This window comes from Pogona vitticeps, chromosome 3, assembly GCF_051106095.1.
Source record: "Pogona vitticeps strain Pit_001003342236 chromosome 3, PviZW2.1, whole genome shotgun sequence".
Classification (NCBI taxonomy): Eukaryota; Metazoa; Chordata; class Lepidosauria; order Squamata; family Agamidae; genus Pogona; species Pogona vitticeps.
In genome coordinates, this window is record NC_135785.1 from 227289302 (window position 1) to 227306652 (window position 17351).

Below are 17351 nucleotides of genomic sequence, written 5' to 3' on the forward strand. Positions count from 1 at the left end.
AGTCAAGGAGAGAAGATTCTTATTATTTGGCTTCCCCTTAGGCATTATGCTAGGCACTGTACAAGAGAGGATTTTGAACCAGATAACCTTCTGTTCTCATCTACTTAGATTTTTTTTATCTCACTATCTTGGACATATTACAACAGCCAGTGGGGGGGAAAAGTCATTTGGTATTTCAGTCTTGCTCAAATCCAATCCTGCTTGGTATTAAAACAAAAATTAAGTTTTAGCAATCCAAGCATGATGCCAGATCTTTAGTCAAATGCAATTCCATGATCCAAAGAACCACAAAACTGTGAGTCTCAAGAAACTCCTCCCTCAAAAAGCAATGCCCCATGCTGCACAACATGTTGCCTTAAAAAGTGAGGAGAAAACACTAAGCAATTTATCATAGAACATGATAACGAATTGTTCAAAATCCTATACTAATGCAAGCTAACTATTGTGTATTTCCTCCAGATTTTATCCAATAATTTCTAGAAATGCTTTTCTGGACATTTAAATATTGCTGTGGTAAACCTGATAAGATTTTTTTCAGTGTAATGTTTTGTAATCTGCTCTGGAAGTCTAACAGTAAATATCAAGCCACATAGATGGGTGAGTTCTGAAACAATTGTGATTGTGGTGGAGAGACTGAAGGAACCATCGACTTGTTCAATGACCAGTGAGGATAGAAAAGGCCAGTTCTATATCTGGGGTCATTAGGAATGGAACTGATAAATATACAGTCAGTATCATAATGCCTTTACACAAATCAACAGTCCAAGCACACTTTGAATACTGTGTACAGCTCTGTGTACCAATTCTCAGAAAGAAAAACAGTGGAGATGAATAGACAGGTACATAAAATGTCAACCAAAATGACTAAAGGACAGAAGAACATTCTCTATGAGGAAAGGTTGCAGCTAGAGCAGCTCAGTTTACAAAAATGGGGAGCCAGGGAAAGGATATTGTAGAGATGTATGATTCATAGAGAGCAAAGGGGGTATGGAAGCTTTTTTCTTTCTCTCATTATGCTAGTACTTGAGGAAACAAAATAAAGCTAAATAGATGGAGTTTTAAAACAGATAAAAGCACTACATACAGCACACAGTTAAACTATGGAGTGCACTACTGCAAGATTAAGCAATGGCCACCAACCTAGAAGGCTATGAAAGGAGATCAGACAGATTCCCAGAGGATAAAACGATCAATGGACACAAGACATAATGGATATATATTGTGTTTAATATCAGAGGCAGTATGCCTCTGAACAGCACTTGCAAGTCACCATGATCGGGAGAGTACTACTGGGCTTCTTTCCTAATTATTGCTTCCCCATAGATATCTGTCAAGTCACTGTAAGAACAAAATGGAGGTCTTTATTCTGATCCATCACAGCACTTACGTTTTTATACAATGAAAAATCAGTACACCATGACTACAGTTATAAAAATATGAACTGCCATGCATGCAGTCCGGATCTTGAGCAGGGGCCATATGTAATGGAAATATTATGTGCTATAAAGGTACAGTTTTACTTTAGCATTTTGTATTTCCAGAGACTTTTGGTCTCTTACCATCCATCCTAATAGAGGCTACTCTTTCTTCTCACACTGACCATGACATATGAGGAGTTTGGGAAGATTCAGGGAGTGAATGTTAGCGTAATTCCTAGCCTAGATATTACACAGGCCAATTATTCAATTTGTTACGCTGAAAAAAAAAATCCTGTTATTAATGCAGAGAACCTACCTGGAGCAAGAAACATTATACTGTGGCACATTTTCCAATGACCATAAAAGTCCCTATGTGCTTACAATATTGGATTGTCCATTTTGTTTCTCCAAAGTTATTCCCATGAATGAACATCTGGGGTTTGGGGATAGACTGTTTAGATGGCTAGACTTAATATAGCCTAGTAAAGGGAAAGATATGGAGGTAGATTTTACAGATTTTACTTTCCTGGGCTCCATGATCACTGCAGATGGTGACAGAAGCCATGAAATTAAAAGACGCCTGCTTCTTGGGAAGAAAGTGATGACAAACCTAGACAGCAGCTTAAAAAGAGATATCACCTTGTCGACAAAGGTCTGCATAGTCAAAGCTATGGTTTTTCCAGTAGCGATGTATGGAAGTGAGAGATGGACCATAAAGAAGGCTAACAACCGAAGAATTGATGCTTTTGAATGGTGGTACTCTCGGTGGAGAAGACTCTTGAGAGGTCCCCTGGAGTGCAAGGAGAACACACCTATCAATTCTGAAGGAAATCAACCCTGAGTGCTCACTGGAATGACAAATTCTGAAGCTGAGGCTCCAGTACTTTGGACAGCTCATGAGAAGAGAAGACTCCCTGGAAAAGCCTGATGTTGGGAAAGTGTGAAGGCAAGAGGAGAAGGGGACGACAGAGGATGAGATGGCTGGACAGTGTCATTGAAGCTACCAACATGAATTTGACCCAAGTCCCGGAAGCAGTGGAAGACAGGAGGGCCTGGCGTGCTCTGGTCCATGGGGTCATGAAGAGTCAGACACGACTTAACGGCTAAACAACAAAAGGGCTTCCACCTTGGATATGTGTCAGTGGCTATTTGTTCCTATAATTGATTGCTCTTACAATGCCAAATGAAGATAATTGTTTCTGAATGTTATGTAGCTCTCCTTGTTTGTGTTTTCAAAATAGAAACTAACAAAGACATGATTCTACAGCACTTTTGAAACATATCTTGTTATCCTCATAGCTGATAACCTGAATTTCTTGATTGTTAAAGGTTGTGCATTTCAGCTTTTAATTGTTCTTATGAAGTGTCAAAGATCTGATTATCCTCTTGAGAAAATATAAAATCTAACATTACAGTGCTGCACAGTCTGAATATCAATTCATGAGTAAACAAACAGATAAAGCAAAAATGTACAAGGTACTAACAACAGGTTACCTACCTGTTTTATATTTTTTAATTTTAATTTGTACACTACTATTCTAAGCAGCCTTGAGAACTAAATGGTGAAAAAAATGGGGTGGAAACATATAAACATTATCACCATTGTATCTTGTCTACATTTTTCTCACACACTTCTGATTTTTTAAAAAACAAACTCACTAAAATTTCTTATTTATTCTACTAAGGTATATCTCATATTATGAACACTTATAAAATTGCATTTATATAGTGCATAAAAGTAGCAGACAGAAGACATAGTAAATTTAAACCTGGAAAAAATAAAGCTCGCAAGTACAGAAACTCATAAACTAAAATGCTTATAAATCAATCCACTAAACTATACCAAAGAAAAACAAGGACGACACATGCTTTCAAAGAAGAATCCTTTGATGAAGAACCTGTAAGGTTTTTTGGAAAGCAAAAGTAATCATATTATCAAACCATTTGGAAGAGATAAATCATTAGGACTAGATGAGATACCAACAGAACTATTTCATGGTCGTCATTGTTTAGTCATTTAGTCGTGTCTGACTCTTCGTGACCCCATGGACTAGAGCACGCCAAGCCCTCCTATCTTCCACTGCCTCTCGGAGTTAAGTCAAATTCATGTTGGTTGCTTTGATGACACTGTCCATGGTATATGGTACACTGTTCATGGTGCAGAGACTGAATTTATCAAAATCCTATCAAAACCAGGATGGCACAATGTGAGTCCTCTATACATCCAGAACATACACAGAAATTCCTGTTGTTTAGTTCTGCAGATTACCACACATATATGTTACTGTATATTGAGTAAGTAGAACCTTAGGTTTAGAACCATTTCATTCATCCCAAAAGGATATTTCATCAGATCAATTTTCAAGATTCTCCACATTTCTAAGTTGTCCAGTTTCCTTTGGTGGGGGGAAATTCTCCCCCTACCGACAAGTTTTCTGCTTCCCCAGAACCTCTCATTGCTGACACAATGTAAGAAAGAAAGAAAGAAAGAAAGAAAGAAAGAAAGAAAGAAAGAAAGAAAGAAAGAAAGAAAGAAAGAAAGAAAGAAAGAAAGAAAACATGAACAAACGCCTATTTGGATAAAATAAATCTACAAAGCAAAACAGAAAAAAACAAAAACAAAAACAAACCGTGAGCATTTGTGTATAAGGTTACAGTCATTTTCGTTTCTGCATTCATCTACCGGATAAATTAACACTCATTAAATTATCCTGAAGAAGTGCCACAAAGAAGAAAAAAACCAAACACTTTTAGATTTTTGAGAACTTATTTCTGGCATCAGTTTTATTTAATCTTACTATTTGCTTTTCTCTCTGTGTTGTTACCTCTTTCTGCTGAGATTTTTTTGAATTAATTGTTGGGACTGCTTCCTTAAAAGCCATTGCATGTGTTTGGGTAGGACTAATATTTAACATTTACTGGTTGTGAAATTGAAAGAGTTGAAAGTACAGTTGAAAGATTTTTATTTATATGCCACCATCAAGGTCAAATTGCACCCTTTTGAACTTGTCTAAGTGTAGCATTTATCTTCAGAGGCCCTGGAGATAAACTTTGGAGTCTCTGAAAATAAACTTCATGTATCTTGCCATTAGATTTGTACTTCTGCTGACTGGTCAATGACAGCAATAAATCTTATGTATATTATATCTATTTTAATTTTAAATGTGGCATGGCTGCTCCTTTAGCCCTGCAGCTCTATGCTGCAGTCCTGATGAAAGCCACCCTCCCCCAAACCTGCTATTTACATAACGAGGAAAATTGATATTGGCAAGAGTGAGTGCTTTTCTCCTGAGGTAGCTTCTGTCACAGCAGCAGTTTAAAACAATGGTATAAGCACACATTACATCAGATTAGCCCTGAGATTCCTCAGATATAAACAAAGTTCATATATATTTACCTTTGCAGTGAAATAGTGTTGCAGGAAAGTGGTACAAGTCTCTCCCATCAGCTTTACAGATATGTCCCAATAACTGGATGTGAATTGATATTCTCATCAAAAAGAAGCAGGGAGAGAATATTAAGGAGGTATCTCTGCAGTTGGTGACTTGTCCCATTTCAAATGTACAACAAGTATACAAGTGCAATGAATGATTCAAACTGTTACTTCATCACAGCATTGTCTAGGCTGAATGTAGGAATCAAAGGTTAAAATAAGCCCTATTCAGATGTTACTTATTCAGTTATTTCCAACATGTGAGCAGCAGAGCACTCAAACCTACCCTCTCTTATATCTTTTTTCCATGTCAAGTGTAACACTTGAAATGAATCCTGATCATATAAAGCTTTCCTATTCAAGCAAGAACCCCCGTTTTCTGCATGGACAGCCTACACATGATATTTTGTGGGTTTTAAGTTTTCAACCTTGCTGGGTTGATTTGCAACCAGGAGTAACAACCTGCTTGTTTTCTTCTCACTGGAGCACCAAGGAGCAAGTGGCTCAAAAGGTGTTGGGAGAAGGGGCTCACAAGAAGTTTCCTAACCGCTAGTGGACTGACCTGCCTGGCAAGCACCCACACCAGGTAGCACAAAGATGATGTGACTGAGTGGTAAGTACTGTAGATCCTTTCTGTGGTGACCTGGCATTCATGACTAGAGATGGGGGTATTCGTATATGAATACCCTTACACAGGTGGCAATAATGAGGGTCTAGCCCCATGGGGCTGGACGGTCCACTCACAATTCCGCCACTGCCATGACCTCCACAGATCCTTTCAATGGCTCCGGGGATCGCAAACAGCTTGCCATTCCTGGGAGGAGGTGGGATGACAAGCCTCTCTGCCAGGTTGAAGAGTGGCTCACAGATCATGAACTCCTGAGCCACTAGAAGGCTTCGTGGAGGTTGCAGCAGCGGTGGAATTGTAAGTGGACCATCCAGCCCCACGGGGCTGGACTCTCGTTATCACCACCTGTGTGGGAGTATTAGTATCCATATATGAAATACCCCCATTTCTATTCATGACACATTTCTTCTGTGAGTAAAATATCTAGCAGTCCAAGCTAAATATCTATTGTAAACTTTTCAGTATAGGCAGAATTTGAGTTCCATTTATTTCTATCATGAATATCATTTTTAAAGAACTTGCTATGTCAATTTTAACCTGTAACAAAACAATGATTATTTAGATTTTTTTAACAATATATGCAGTATATTATTTAAAAATAACCCATATAATTTGGGTTAAAGTTTCAAGAAATTTCTTAATAAAATTAAGTCATTCTGAAAAAAAAAAACAAGAATCCCTCCCTTTAGGGCAACAGTGTAATATGTGAGCCTCAGAGGTGAAGAGCAAGAGAGTTTCCTGAAGCAGGTGGATGGGGTACCAATTACAAAATATCGATTTTGGGAAGTGATTTTACGAAAGGCAGGGATTCACAGGTGGCAATTTGGTTCTCATTACTTTCACATTGCTGCTGCATCCACAGCGGCACAGCTATGATACAAGGTCGAAGACATCAAAAAAATTGGAAGGTGGTCCTCCAACAGATATTACAGTTATGTGCGCCCTTTGCCACAGCTTTAGGTGCTAGCATTTCTCGTTCTATGTTCTTATCATTACAGGTTTAGGGACTCATCCTTCTGAGTTCATTTGTGTGGTCACAGTTACGTGTTCTGGGCAGCAAAATATACTAGTATGACCAGCTGGGGTCAGAGCCTAGCCCTAAGCATGCGGGCCTCGTTGGAGTGGAGGGGATGGAGAGGTATGCTCTGGGATGGGTTCTTGGAATTGGCGTCCCAGGGTTCTCCAGATGTGCCCCCTCATATTGTGGTGATCCACCTTGATGGCAGTGACTTGACCTAGACAGTGGGCAAGTCATTAATATGGCAGAATTGGGGATCTGCAGGCTTTGGTTGCATGCTTTCCTGGCACGTGGATAGTCTGGTCTGCAATTATTCCGTGCATAGTATGGAGAGCCAGATGCGATCTGAGGTCTAGTGACAAGTCCTGGAAAGGAGTCAACTGAGAGGTTGGCAGAGCTATAAAGTCGGGTTTGAGATCAGTAATTACACACCCAAACATTAGGGATTTTCCTGCAGGACTATAAGGGGTACTCAGGGCCAAAGTTTTGGCTTGGGGGGGGGCTCGGGGCATACAATGTAGCTCCTAAGCCATGGCGGGTAGTGCTAAACAGGGCAGATTCAGGTGAGTTCCAGGATGGGCACCCAGAGAGTACAAGGAATCCCTCCTCTCAGAATTGCATTTACAGAGGTTTGGCTAAGGGGAGGGAAAACAGGAAGACCTCAGAGACACTGGGCACTTGGGAGTTTAGAGACTCAGGTAAAGGGCGGCCCCGCGTACTCCGGGTGCATGGCTGAGAGGGTGCTGGACAGTTCAACAGCACTCTCTCGGCGTAGGAACTCCCAGGGGCAAAGGTCTAGATTGGTTGGTCAAGAATGACGAGGGTTCCAGACCTGCTAGCACTACGGCTGGCCCCATTGTAAAAAGGGGTAGTTAAAAGTTAAATAGTTAATAAAATTGTGGCCCTAGTTTTAATCCATAATACCGTGTCTCAATTTGTTATTTCGGGTTGGAAGGGCAAAGAATTTGTTCCCTTGCCTCCTGCTAAAATCCAGGGCTGCCATATTCTTCCCCACATCAAATTTATTGGCATGATTACTCTGAAATGAAGCTATTAATGCTATATTGAAGATATCACATTTTGTAGATGTGGTCAATGGCATAAGTCATCTATATTTGATTGAAGGCCAAATTGGATATGATAGCTATCTTGAATGTCACAGAATTCAGTGGAAGGAATTTCAGATTCTGGAAGCAAAACAAAGGGGGCAAAGTTCATCTGAACGTCATAGGTGCAAGCTTAGTAAAAATGTCCCTCAACTAAGGCCTGAAGCAAACAACTACTGCATGCCAGGACAGGCTGTGACACTGTCTGCTTGGTGTACCATTTATGCATTTCTAGCTCCTTGAGCATAGTTTGTAACACATAGACAGAGCTTGTTTGTGAATACCACCCTTGTTGAAGAAAAAGCTGACAACACCCTTAGATCTCTCTACAGACAGTCCAAGTCAACACTGTATCACTGTAGCTTCAGTTTACTTCTTCAATATAGGCATCATGAGCAGACCATTATAATTTAGCATGGCCTTGAGTCAGAAGTAAAAAATTAGACATACAGGCAACAATTCCATAGTAAAATGGCTACTTTTTTTCTGAATTACTGACTATGGCATTGAAATACTCTCTTTCGTACTTTTAAAATTATCTTCCTCATATACCAAACTTCTAAATCTACTGATTGTCTGCAAGTAGTATGGAAAATGCCTTCTCAAGAGTATTCCAATTATCCCCTCAAAGTTTAAGTATACATTAAATCTTCTTTCAAGCTTCTTACAAAAAGTCAAAACTACAAGGTCATTCTTGAACCAAGAATGCAAGTGTTACTGAATTTCATTTCCCCCTATGATCTCTAATGAAGAGACAGCAATATGGCCACCCAAGATATGGCTTGAGAAGAAGAAACTAGAACCTGTGAAGCATGCTACATACTATGTGGGGTTACATTTGTGGTAATTTACTGCACATTATTTAAGCAATCATAGCAAGCCATTACATTTGGCCATGACTTCTTGAATAATGAATAGAAGATAGGATGCATTCAAGAAACTCCATGCTGAAAGCAGATATCTGAACACAAAGTCTGCCAGTTACTTCACCATTCAGACAACCACACTTAATGCACAGACACTGAGAGAAGCTGGCCTGTAGGGTACTGTAAGTGGAGGACAGCTGTGCGTTTCTACTGCCTTTTGTACATGTGCATACCCAAACATGCAGAGGGCAATACAGTACATGTAAAGGAAAAGAAGTCACAGCATTCTGCTTATAAAACAGGAGCACAGCAATAATTCTTCAGGAAAACATAAACCAGAAAACAAATGGCATGTGAATGGCAATATAGCTGAATTAGATTACAAACTGCAGCCAAAACAAACAAGCACCACAAGCTCCAACAGCCATGCATTTAATTAGATATATGTAAAACTCAAAACTAATAAACATAAGTATCTGGAAAGACATGTCTTTCACAAAAGTCTTATTAAACAGAGCCACCAAACCACAAATCTGTGTTAAGGGATTTCTTTGTATTTTAATTAAACATAAAACAACTGTGATGAGATAATCATAGCAATTTGTGCACACTCATTTTCTACCTTTTAGTTATGTTCTCAGCCAAAAACTGTTGATTGCACACTCTGAGCTGAGCAGTTTAAAATGAATCCTTTTTTCATATACATATGTTGTAAATCATGAAAAATATCCAGAATAAACTTAAATTCTCAGCAAATAAGCTAAATTACTGACACCACAGTCACTAAAATGAATTAGTCCAGGCCAGAAATGTATCAAAAACCTTTACTTGCTAATCATAAAGTGGAAATTATCTCAGAGATGAAACTTATATGAGCTGAACAAGGAAAAGTTCCCAAATTTAGCAGAGAAGTTCCGATGTCTAGTTCATACTTACCACTAGCAGCACATGATGACTCTAAAAATTGTTAAGAAGTGTCTCATGACATAGACAATGGTCAATTTGCTTCCTACACAAACATCAACTTCCCTTCTCTGTCTCACTTATTCACAAATTTCCCTTCCCTATCTCAATGATTCACAAAGAGAAAGATCGTATGAACTTAGTGACTTAGAGTACAGTAGAAATGAAGAGTGAAGTCATTCCCAAGGCTGGAACTGTTCTTGCTTCTTTGTTGACAGTAAATTAATTAATACTGTTATTTATATGCCATCCCTTCAAAGATGGAGTAAACTTGTTTTCTGCTGTTGCACCAGTCAGGACCTGAACAACCTAAATCAGAAAAGAGATTCTGGCTAATCCTCAGGAAGAACTTTCTGACAGAAGGAGCTGTTCAGTAGTCAAATGGATTACTTAGAAGATGAAAGGTTCTCCTTTATTGGGGTGTTTTTTTACAATTGGGGTGTTTTCATGTGTCAGGGAAGCTTTAGGCATCGATTCCCTGATTGGCAGTGCTTAAGTAGATGACCCTGGGGATTCCACCCAACTATTTATTTCTGTGTTTCTGCAATTCTATGAAACACTTCAAGTCTGCTAAAAGGAATTGCTGTACATTAATAATGGCAATTGTGCACCATCAAGGCATTTTTGAATTAAAGGGACCCTTCCCAAAGTCTTCCAGGTAGAGAATACTCATAGGTGGTTTACCTTTCCCTTCTTCTGCAAGTATTCTGGGACTGTGTAGCTTTCCCAAGGCCACACAGGCTGTCTCTACTCATAAGAAGCACAATCAAACTCCAACCTCTGGCTCACAGGTACCAAAACCACTGAGCTTTAAGCTCGTATTTTCTTCCATTTCCTATACATCAAAGCAGTCTTCCCCAACCTAATGACCTTAAGATGTGTTGAACTGCAACAATAATTCCTGGCCAAAATAGCTCTAATGGCTTTTATAGCATTTGAAGAAAAACACATATGGAGGGCATCAGATTGGAAAAGGTTATACTGAAGAGATGCTGTCATACTTCACCCAGCTAAGTTACCATTGTAAGAGGAGAAGGATCATTGTGCCTTATGCCACACCATAAAATACACAATGGTACAACTTGGTATAAGGCACAGTGTCCTCCATGTACAGTGGACCCTTGACTTACAGACGGCTTGACTTACAGACTTTTTGAGTTACAGACTTCTCTGGCCGCAAAATTTAGGTTTGACTTGCAGACTGAGATTTGACTTACAGACCAGAAAAAACCCAAAATGGAACAAAAACGGCCTGTTACGGGATTAATCAGTTTTCAATGCACTGTAGGTCAATGGAGACTTGACTTACAGACTTTTTGACTTGGGAGGAAAGCGGTAACAAACCTAGACAGCATCTTAAAAAGCAGAGATATCACCTTGCCGACAAATGTGGACAAAGCTATGGTTTTTCCAGTAGCAAGGTATGGAAATGAGAAGACTGACCGCTGAAGAATTGATGCTTTTGAATTGTGGTGCTGGGGGAGTCTCTTGAGAGTCCCCAGGACTGCAAAGAGATCAAACCTATCCATTCTGAAGGAAATCAACCTTTAGTGCTCACTGGAAGGACAGATCCTGAAGCTGAAGCTCCAATACTTTGGCCATCTCATGAGAAGAGACGACTCCCTGGAAAAGACTCTGGGAAAGTATGAAGGCAAGAGAAGAAGGGGATGACAGAGGACTAGATGGTTGGAGATTGACATGAATTTGACCAAACTCTGGGAGGCAATGGAAGACAGGAGGGCCTGGCGTGCTCTGGTCCATGGTGTCACGAAGAGTCAGACACGACTTAACGACGAAATAACAACAGAATGTCAACAGACATGGCTAAAAGAAAGCAACCTTTACCTTATTGAATTTCGAATCGCATAAATATACTCTACAAAGAACTCGCAAAATGCTATAGCAATATTTTATATTATATTATGTTTTTATTTTATCTATTTTATCTTTGTATGAACAGGTAGGTCTATGGTGTAGGCATCCTTCAGTCTCGAAAGACTATGGTAGCGTGCTCTGTATGGAGGACTTGGAACAGCGTCTAGTGTGGCTGAGGAGGCCAATTCGAGAGTTACAATCTCTTCCACACTGAAGACAAATCCAATCTGTCCCCTGCCCAGCTCCCTGGTTTTGCTTCCTTTGTGACTTCCTCTTTGCCTCGGCCTGCTGGACAAGGGTCTCTTCAAATTGGGAGAGGCCTGCCTCCAGGCTGAACGGTTAGGAAAAGGGACCCCCAGGAGGTCTCTGATGGCAGCAGGGGACCCCAGGAAACCTCCTGGGAGTCCCCTGCCACCGCGATCGGTGCCTTCGGAGGTCTCCACTCCCGGTGGCGGGAGACCCCCAGGAGGTCTCCAATGGCAGCGGGGAAGCCCGGGAGACCTCCCAGGGTCCCCTGTCGCCACAATCGGAGGCAGCAGTCACCCAGCACCAGGAGGCTTGAGCTCCCCAGGTTTCTTCGGCCACTCCCCTCCCGGCTCACCTCCCGCTCACTCCTCGCTGCCCTCCGCCATTTGAATTTGTCACCATGGGCCCACAGAGGGTGGTATGGAGCAAGTGGGAGGCAAGCCAGGAAGCAAGTGGGCGAAACTCGGCCAGCTCAAGTCTCCCGGCGCTGGGCGACCGCTGCCTCCGCCACAGCTGGGGGCGAGCGGGTGAAGCACCCTGGTCAGGTTCAAGCCTCATGCTGCCGCCGCCGGTCATGGCGGCGGTGACTGTATTGGTGGGGGACCCTCAGGAGGCTTTGGACTGGTAAGTGCTGTTTCTGCTTTTTAAAAACTCCCTGTTCTGGGTGGGTTTTGGATGGTAGGTTTGGGCTGGGGGGTATGTTTCTGTGGTGTTGTTGTTTTTTTTGGGGGGGGGTTGCAGTCCCAACATGGGACTTGCAATGTTTTATTTTTAATTTTTAATTTTTTGTGTTTTTTATTCCCCCGAAATGCATTAATCGGTTTTCAGTGCATTCCTATGGGAAATGGTGCCTCGACCTACAAACTTTTCAACTGGTGAACACCATTCCAATACGGATTAATTTTGTAAATCAAGGTACCACTGTACTGGATTGCAAATCTCACCAGCCCTAGCCAACATGGAATGATGAGATTTATATTCCAAAAACATCCAAAAAACATCTAGTTGCCTACTCATAATTTAAAGATTCCTTGATGAGCTTGTTAGAACAGTAGCAAGTCAGTTAGCAGTATAGGCACCAATACAAACAGTAGGGCCATCATTTGAAATAAGGAAAGGTGTATTTTGTGGCACAATATGCAAAATCCTAATATTAGAGGTCCACTTTATTCTCTCACCTAGAAACAGAAAAAACATTAGTGCTTCTGGCAAAGGAGAAGATCTTCTGCTCTAGACTTAAACATGTCTGTGCCCATACAGTGGAAACATCATCAGTACAAACACAAAACAAGAGAAATCAAGATTATTTAGTAGTGCAGCCCTTCTACATTATGACCATGACAGGGGGGAAACACAAAAGTTTAGTGTTCAAATACGTAACAGGTTTAATTATTTTCTTTGAACAAGATATTCATTTACAATATAATTTAAACTTTGATTTACAGTGAAACACTTATTAGTATAAATATGTGCTATGGAATGAGGTCTCCTAGTACAGCCAAATGTTACACAAGAGTCAGTGTTGTGAAAGTTACTGAATCAGTTCTGTTTACAAAGACACTGTTGTGCAATGAGTTGAAGTAAAGTGCACTTTCAAGGGCAAACTAACACATTATGGACTTGGACGGAGATCCACCACTGGTCTGCTCAAGCGTATTTTTAAAAAAGGAAGGCCTGGTTGGTGCAGCAAAGGGCTTCGAATTTCCTGACAGAAAGAGAGGATTTTAAATTCTTTTCCAGTATGCTTTCCCTCCCCCACCCCCAATTAAACAAAACAAAACAAGTATCCCAGGCTTCTGGCTGCTGCTTGTCTCTATTAACACACTTGAATAAGAGGGTAGAATGAGAGATCTGTAGAGCTGAAACGCAACTATGTTATTACCTCTGTTTTTACCTCTGTTCAGGCCTAACAGGTGTTTGAGTGTGGCCTTGCCACCTACTTGAATTGATTCCTTTCCAGTTTTAATATTGTTATTAAGTCACATCAGTAGCCATGTTCACTTTGACTAAAATTAATTTTATTGATTTCTGGAAATTAAAACTGGTTTCGTCAGCTACACAAATAAAATTGACTCGTTTCCTTTCTTTGTTCATTCAGTTTTGGCATTTTTTTTTAAAGTAAGCGATACTTTGCTAAATCAATGGCTGTATTCATCTGAGAAATTATTTTAAATGTCAATGTCATTTCTCTTCGCTGTCCCTCCCTTACTGTATCACTGCCAATGAGGAACCACGTGGTGTCATATAGTCTAAAGGATGGGGGGGACAGAATATAGGAGAACACAAGTTATAATAGTGGGAAAATAAAAATTTTAATCACCAGAATAAAGCAGAGCAGAAGGATGGTTGTAATACAGAACTGATTAAGTGATGTAGCAATAAATTCTTCACAATAAGAGAGAGAGAGAGAGAGAGAGAGAAAGAGAGAGAGATCACGGCCATAGCGCACTAAGCAATGCATCACTAAAAATTTTTACACTTTTTTTAATTAATTGGCTAAACTGCAGTGCCAGTGGTGCTCATAATCAACAAAGGTATAAAGTAAATTGACAGTAGCATTCACAACCACCAACCCAAATTGAAATAAACCGATTTATAAGTGAAGTATTTTAAAAAGTCCCTGCTGGCCAGTTTAAGTAAATCGATTTCATCTATGCATTGTGTACTGGGAATTTGTAAATCAATTTAAATAATGCTTAAATCAATATAACTGTAGTTCTTATTGCCAGTGGAACCACGTCTTTAGCTGGATGGCCAAAGCAGCATTACACTCTCATACAAGAGTGTGATACAGCCTTGCCTGGGTAAAACGATACATGTAATCATTTTCATAGCTCGAAGGGGGAATTCCCAGAACCATTCTAAGTAGGAGGTTTATGTACGGCAACCACTGAATACTAAGAAATAAAACAGGGAAGGGAATTGGGGACCTTAAAAAAGTGAGAATGAAATCCTGGAAAAGTATGAATAATTTAACGGAAGTACTTTACTATGCAACATTTTGGCTAAATCTTTTTGCTATAAAGTACATTCATCCCAACGTCCTGGAGCTTCCATGGGGTTCCTTTCATCATGGGAAAGTCATGGGGGCAGGGGGAATGGGAAGGGAAGGAAGTCTTCAATTTCCAAAAAAATTGCTACTGGCAGTAAAATCATCTCACAGGTGCCTTAAAAAATGAAAGACTTCTCCCAATCCTGAGACCCCCAAATGGCTTCCCCAATGAAAGTGATTCCACAGGAGTCTTGCAATCAGATCCTGTTTGTTATATATTTATGGGATAAAAAAGGACAATTCAACTATAGTCCTTTGAGTTTAAGAAGGCCTTTGGGTTTGGTTCTGCCAAGAACAACTCTCCTTGTTTCATGCTACACCTCTTTCATAACTGAAAGGAAAGTAATTGAAAAGAAACATGGGCTCAATTGAAAAGAACCATGTGGCCTGACAAAAGACAATCACTGATGACTGGCAATGCTGTGGTCTATAGAGATGAAGATAACTGATTCTGCAACCCTGGAGGCAAAATCTAATACAACTACCACTTCAAGCTGACTGTTTAAGTTTGGTGCCTCCATTTTGGAACTATATTTTTTACTACAAATCCTTTGGTTTTAGCATCTTGCCAGGATCACATTTGGAGTTTTTGGTTCCCCACCCCATGCAAGCTCTGTAACAACCAATCTGACAAGTAATCTTGTCTAATAAGTTTGCCTAACAAGATTATTTCTATTTTTGACTAATTATTATAATCACTAAGTTATGCAAATGTGATGTCAGGATTTCCACCTCTAGAACCCAGGGCTCATCAATTTACACATAATACTCTACAGCCACAATGCTTCGTTTTGTAACGTGTATTATAAGAAATTATTGTTAGCTAAAAAGAAACAGGCAATGGTTTTTGTCACAAACAGTAGCTGAAACAACATTATTACTTTATTCTATGAAAGCTACCATAGGTCTTAAAATGCCTTTTAAAGCCATGACAAGAGAGATAACATTATTCAATTATTTGAAAGAAAAGAAAAGAATCATTCATAAAGTGATACAAATCAAGGAAAAATACCAGAAGCTGCCTCCTTTTTTCACCAGTCAACCATTTCTAAGCTAAATACAAAGCAATTGTCAGGGCTGTTTTTCAACAAGTACAAATGGTAATAAGCAGAAAAGGGTGTCCTATAGACAATGCTGATTGCTGCCTTTGGTACTATCAACATTCAGGCTGTCCTTCACTATATAAATCCTGGTATCCTTTATTTTGCTGGCAATATATGCATGATATTGCGCAATATCAGGCCATTTTCTGATGTTTTTTGAACTGTGGATACAGAAGGACATCATCTCAGATTCATAAACTGGAGAGTTTTTTTTTTTTTTTTTGAGAAAAAAGGATTCCAAAAGATGGGCATAGTATATTATATGTACTATGGTTGCTAGGAGAGGACAGAAGCAAGAACAGCTGGGATGTGGCTGTAATCCCTCTGTGCCAAAGTATTTTAAATGGCTGTTTTGGACTTAATGAAATGGTGAAGTAAAGGTATGAGTAAATGCTACACATACAATCAAGTAAAATACAAACCCTTTAACCTCACAGATAAACTGTTCCATGCTTTTGTAATATAAATACATATACTTTGAGTATGCCTTACAAAACTGTATGCTGGATCCTTGAATATACATGGCAAAATGTTTCCCTTTCTGTAGGAATGTCACTTCATTATTTTCTTTAAAGCAAAATTGTTTTTTGACTCTTTCCATAATAACAGTGAACTTTTGTTGACCTGTAATTCTCCCTTGCTCATACCATACATTGCATCATGTGCTTGGCAAGCCTATAACATGTATGCTCAGCTTGTAACAAAGTCAGTGTTCATCCCATTTGAAAGGCTTATTTTGAGCATCAGTAGTTCAGCCCTTGCAGCCTGATTTTTTTTCAATTTTAAAAAAAAGCAGATGGGGCCAACTATTATCTGTCAAGACAAGCAAGACACATGAACTATTTTAAATCTAGGAATTTTTGGCAAACTTCTACAAAATTCACACAAAGAAACAGATGACTGACTGCTATATCTGTGCCAAATTTGGTGCTGATGAAAGTTATAAATTTTGATTGGGCTGCCCTCATTTTTAGAATTGCCTTTCCTCTGATTTCCTCTGCTACGCAATAACATACCTGCACTATAGTGCATCTATAACCTAACCAACTGTTAATTAGTGTCCACATCTCAATTTCAGAAACTTTTCTCTAACAGCCTACACTTACAATTTAAATACTGTTAGAATGCAATTTTCCTATTAGCTACATTTGTGTAAGTCCCACCACTCACACACATAACTAATGGAAAGCAAATTATAGCCTTATAATTTTGACTTTCATGCCTTAAAACACCTCATCCCCCCACAAATGTAACGTCCATCACTTTGTTCCTACAACACCTTTACTGCATATATGATGTTTTGAGCCTATGAGTTTTCTTGGATCTAAACTAAGAACAGTAGCATAATTGTGTTTAGTCCCATTTAAACCAGAAATTCTTACTGAATTGTTTTCAGGTTACCACATTGAAGCTGAGCGAAATACAATTTCTGTACAATGATACATAATCCATCTTTAATTCTGGTATGATTACACTTCTATTATGCACAAGGCACTAGCAAATAGTTATTGTATAATTTAAGTGTTCTGAGTTACTCATTTTAGATAACTCCCAAGGAAATTAAACTAAAGGCAATAATGGGTTTATACTGACTGTGGGCAAACTCGATTCCATGGAAGATCAAGATTTCAACATCATATATA

The 17351-nt window shown here is 39.5% G+C and overlaps 1 protein-coding gene across 13 annotated transcripts in view; it reads right to left on the reverse strand.

The window, feature by feature from the left end:
- The window catches only part of ALCAM (activated leukocyte cell adhesion molecule), a 151929-nt gene that overhangs the window by 125701 nt on the left and 8877 nt on the right, over positions 1–17351 (reverse strand). For 12 of the 13 annotated variants that reach the window (XR_013543312.1, XR_013543311.1, XR_012085041.2 and 9 more), the window contains exon 1: positions 4816–5803. The exons of the other annotated variant lie outside the window; for it this stretch is intronic. Coding sequence is in view for 8 of the 12 variants with exons in the window: in XM_078389916.1 (XP_078246042.1) it covers positions 4816–4972 (157 nt within the window). In the remaining 4 variants the exon portion in view is untranslated. Of the gene's footprint in view, positions 1–4815; positions 5804–17351 lie in introns of those variants that run through there. 13 annotated transcript variants of the gene reach the window in all.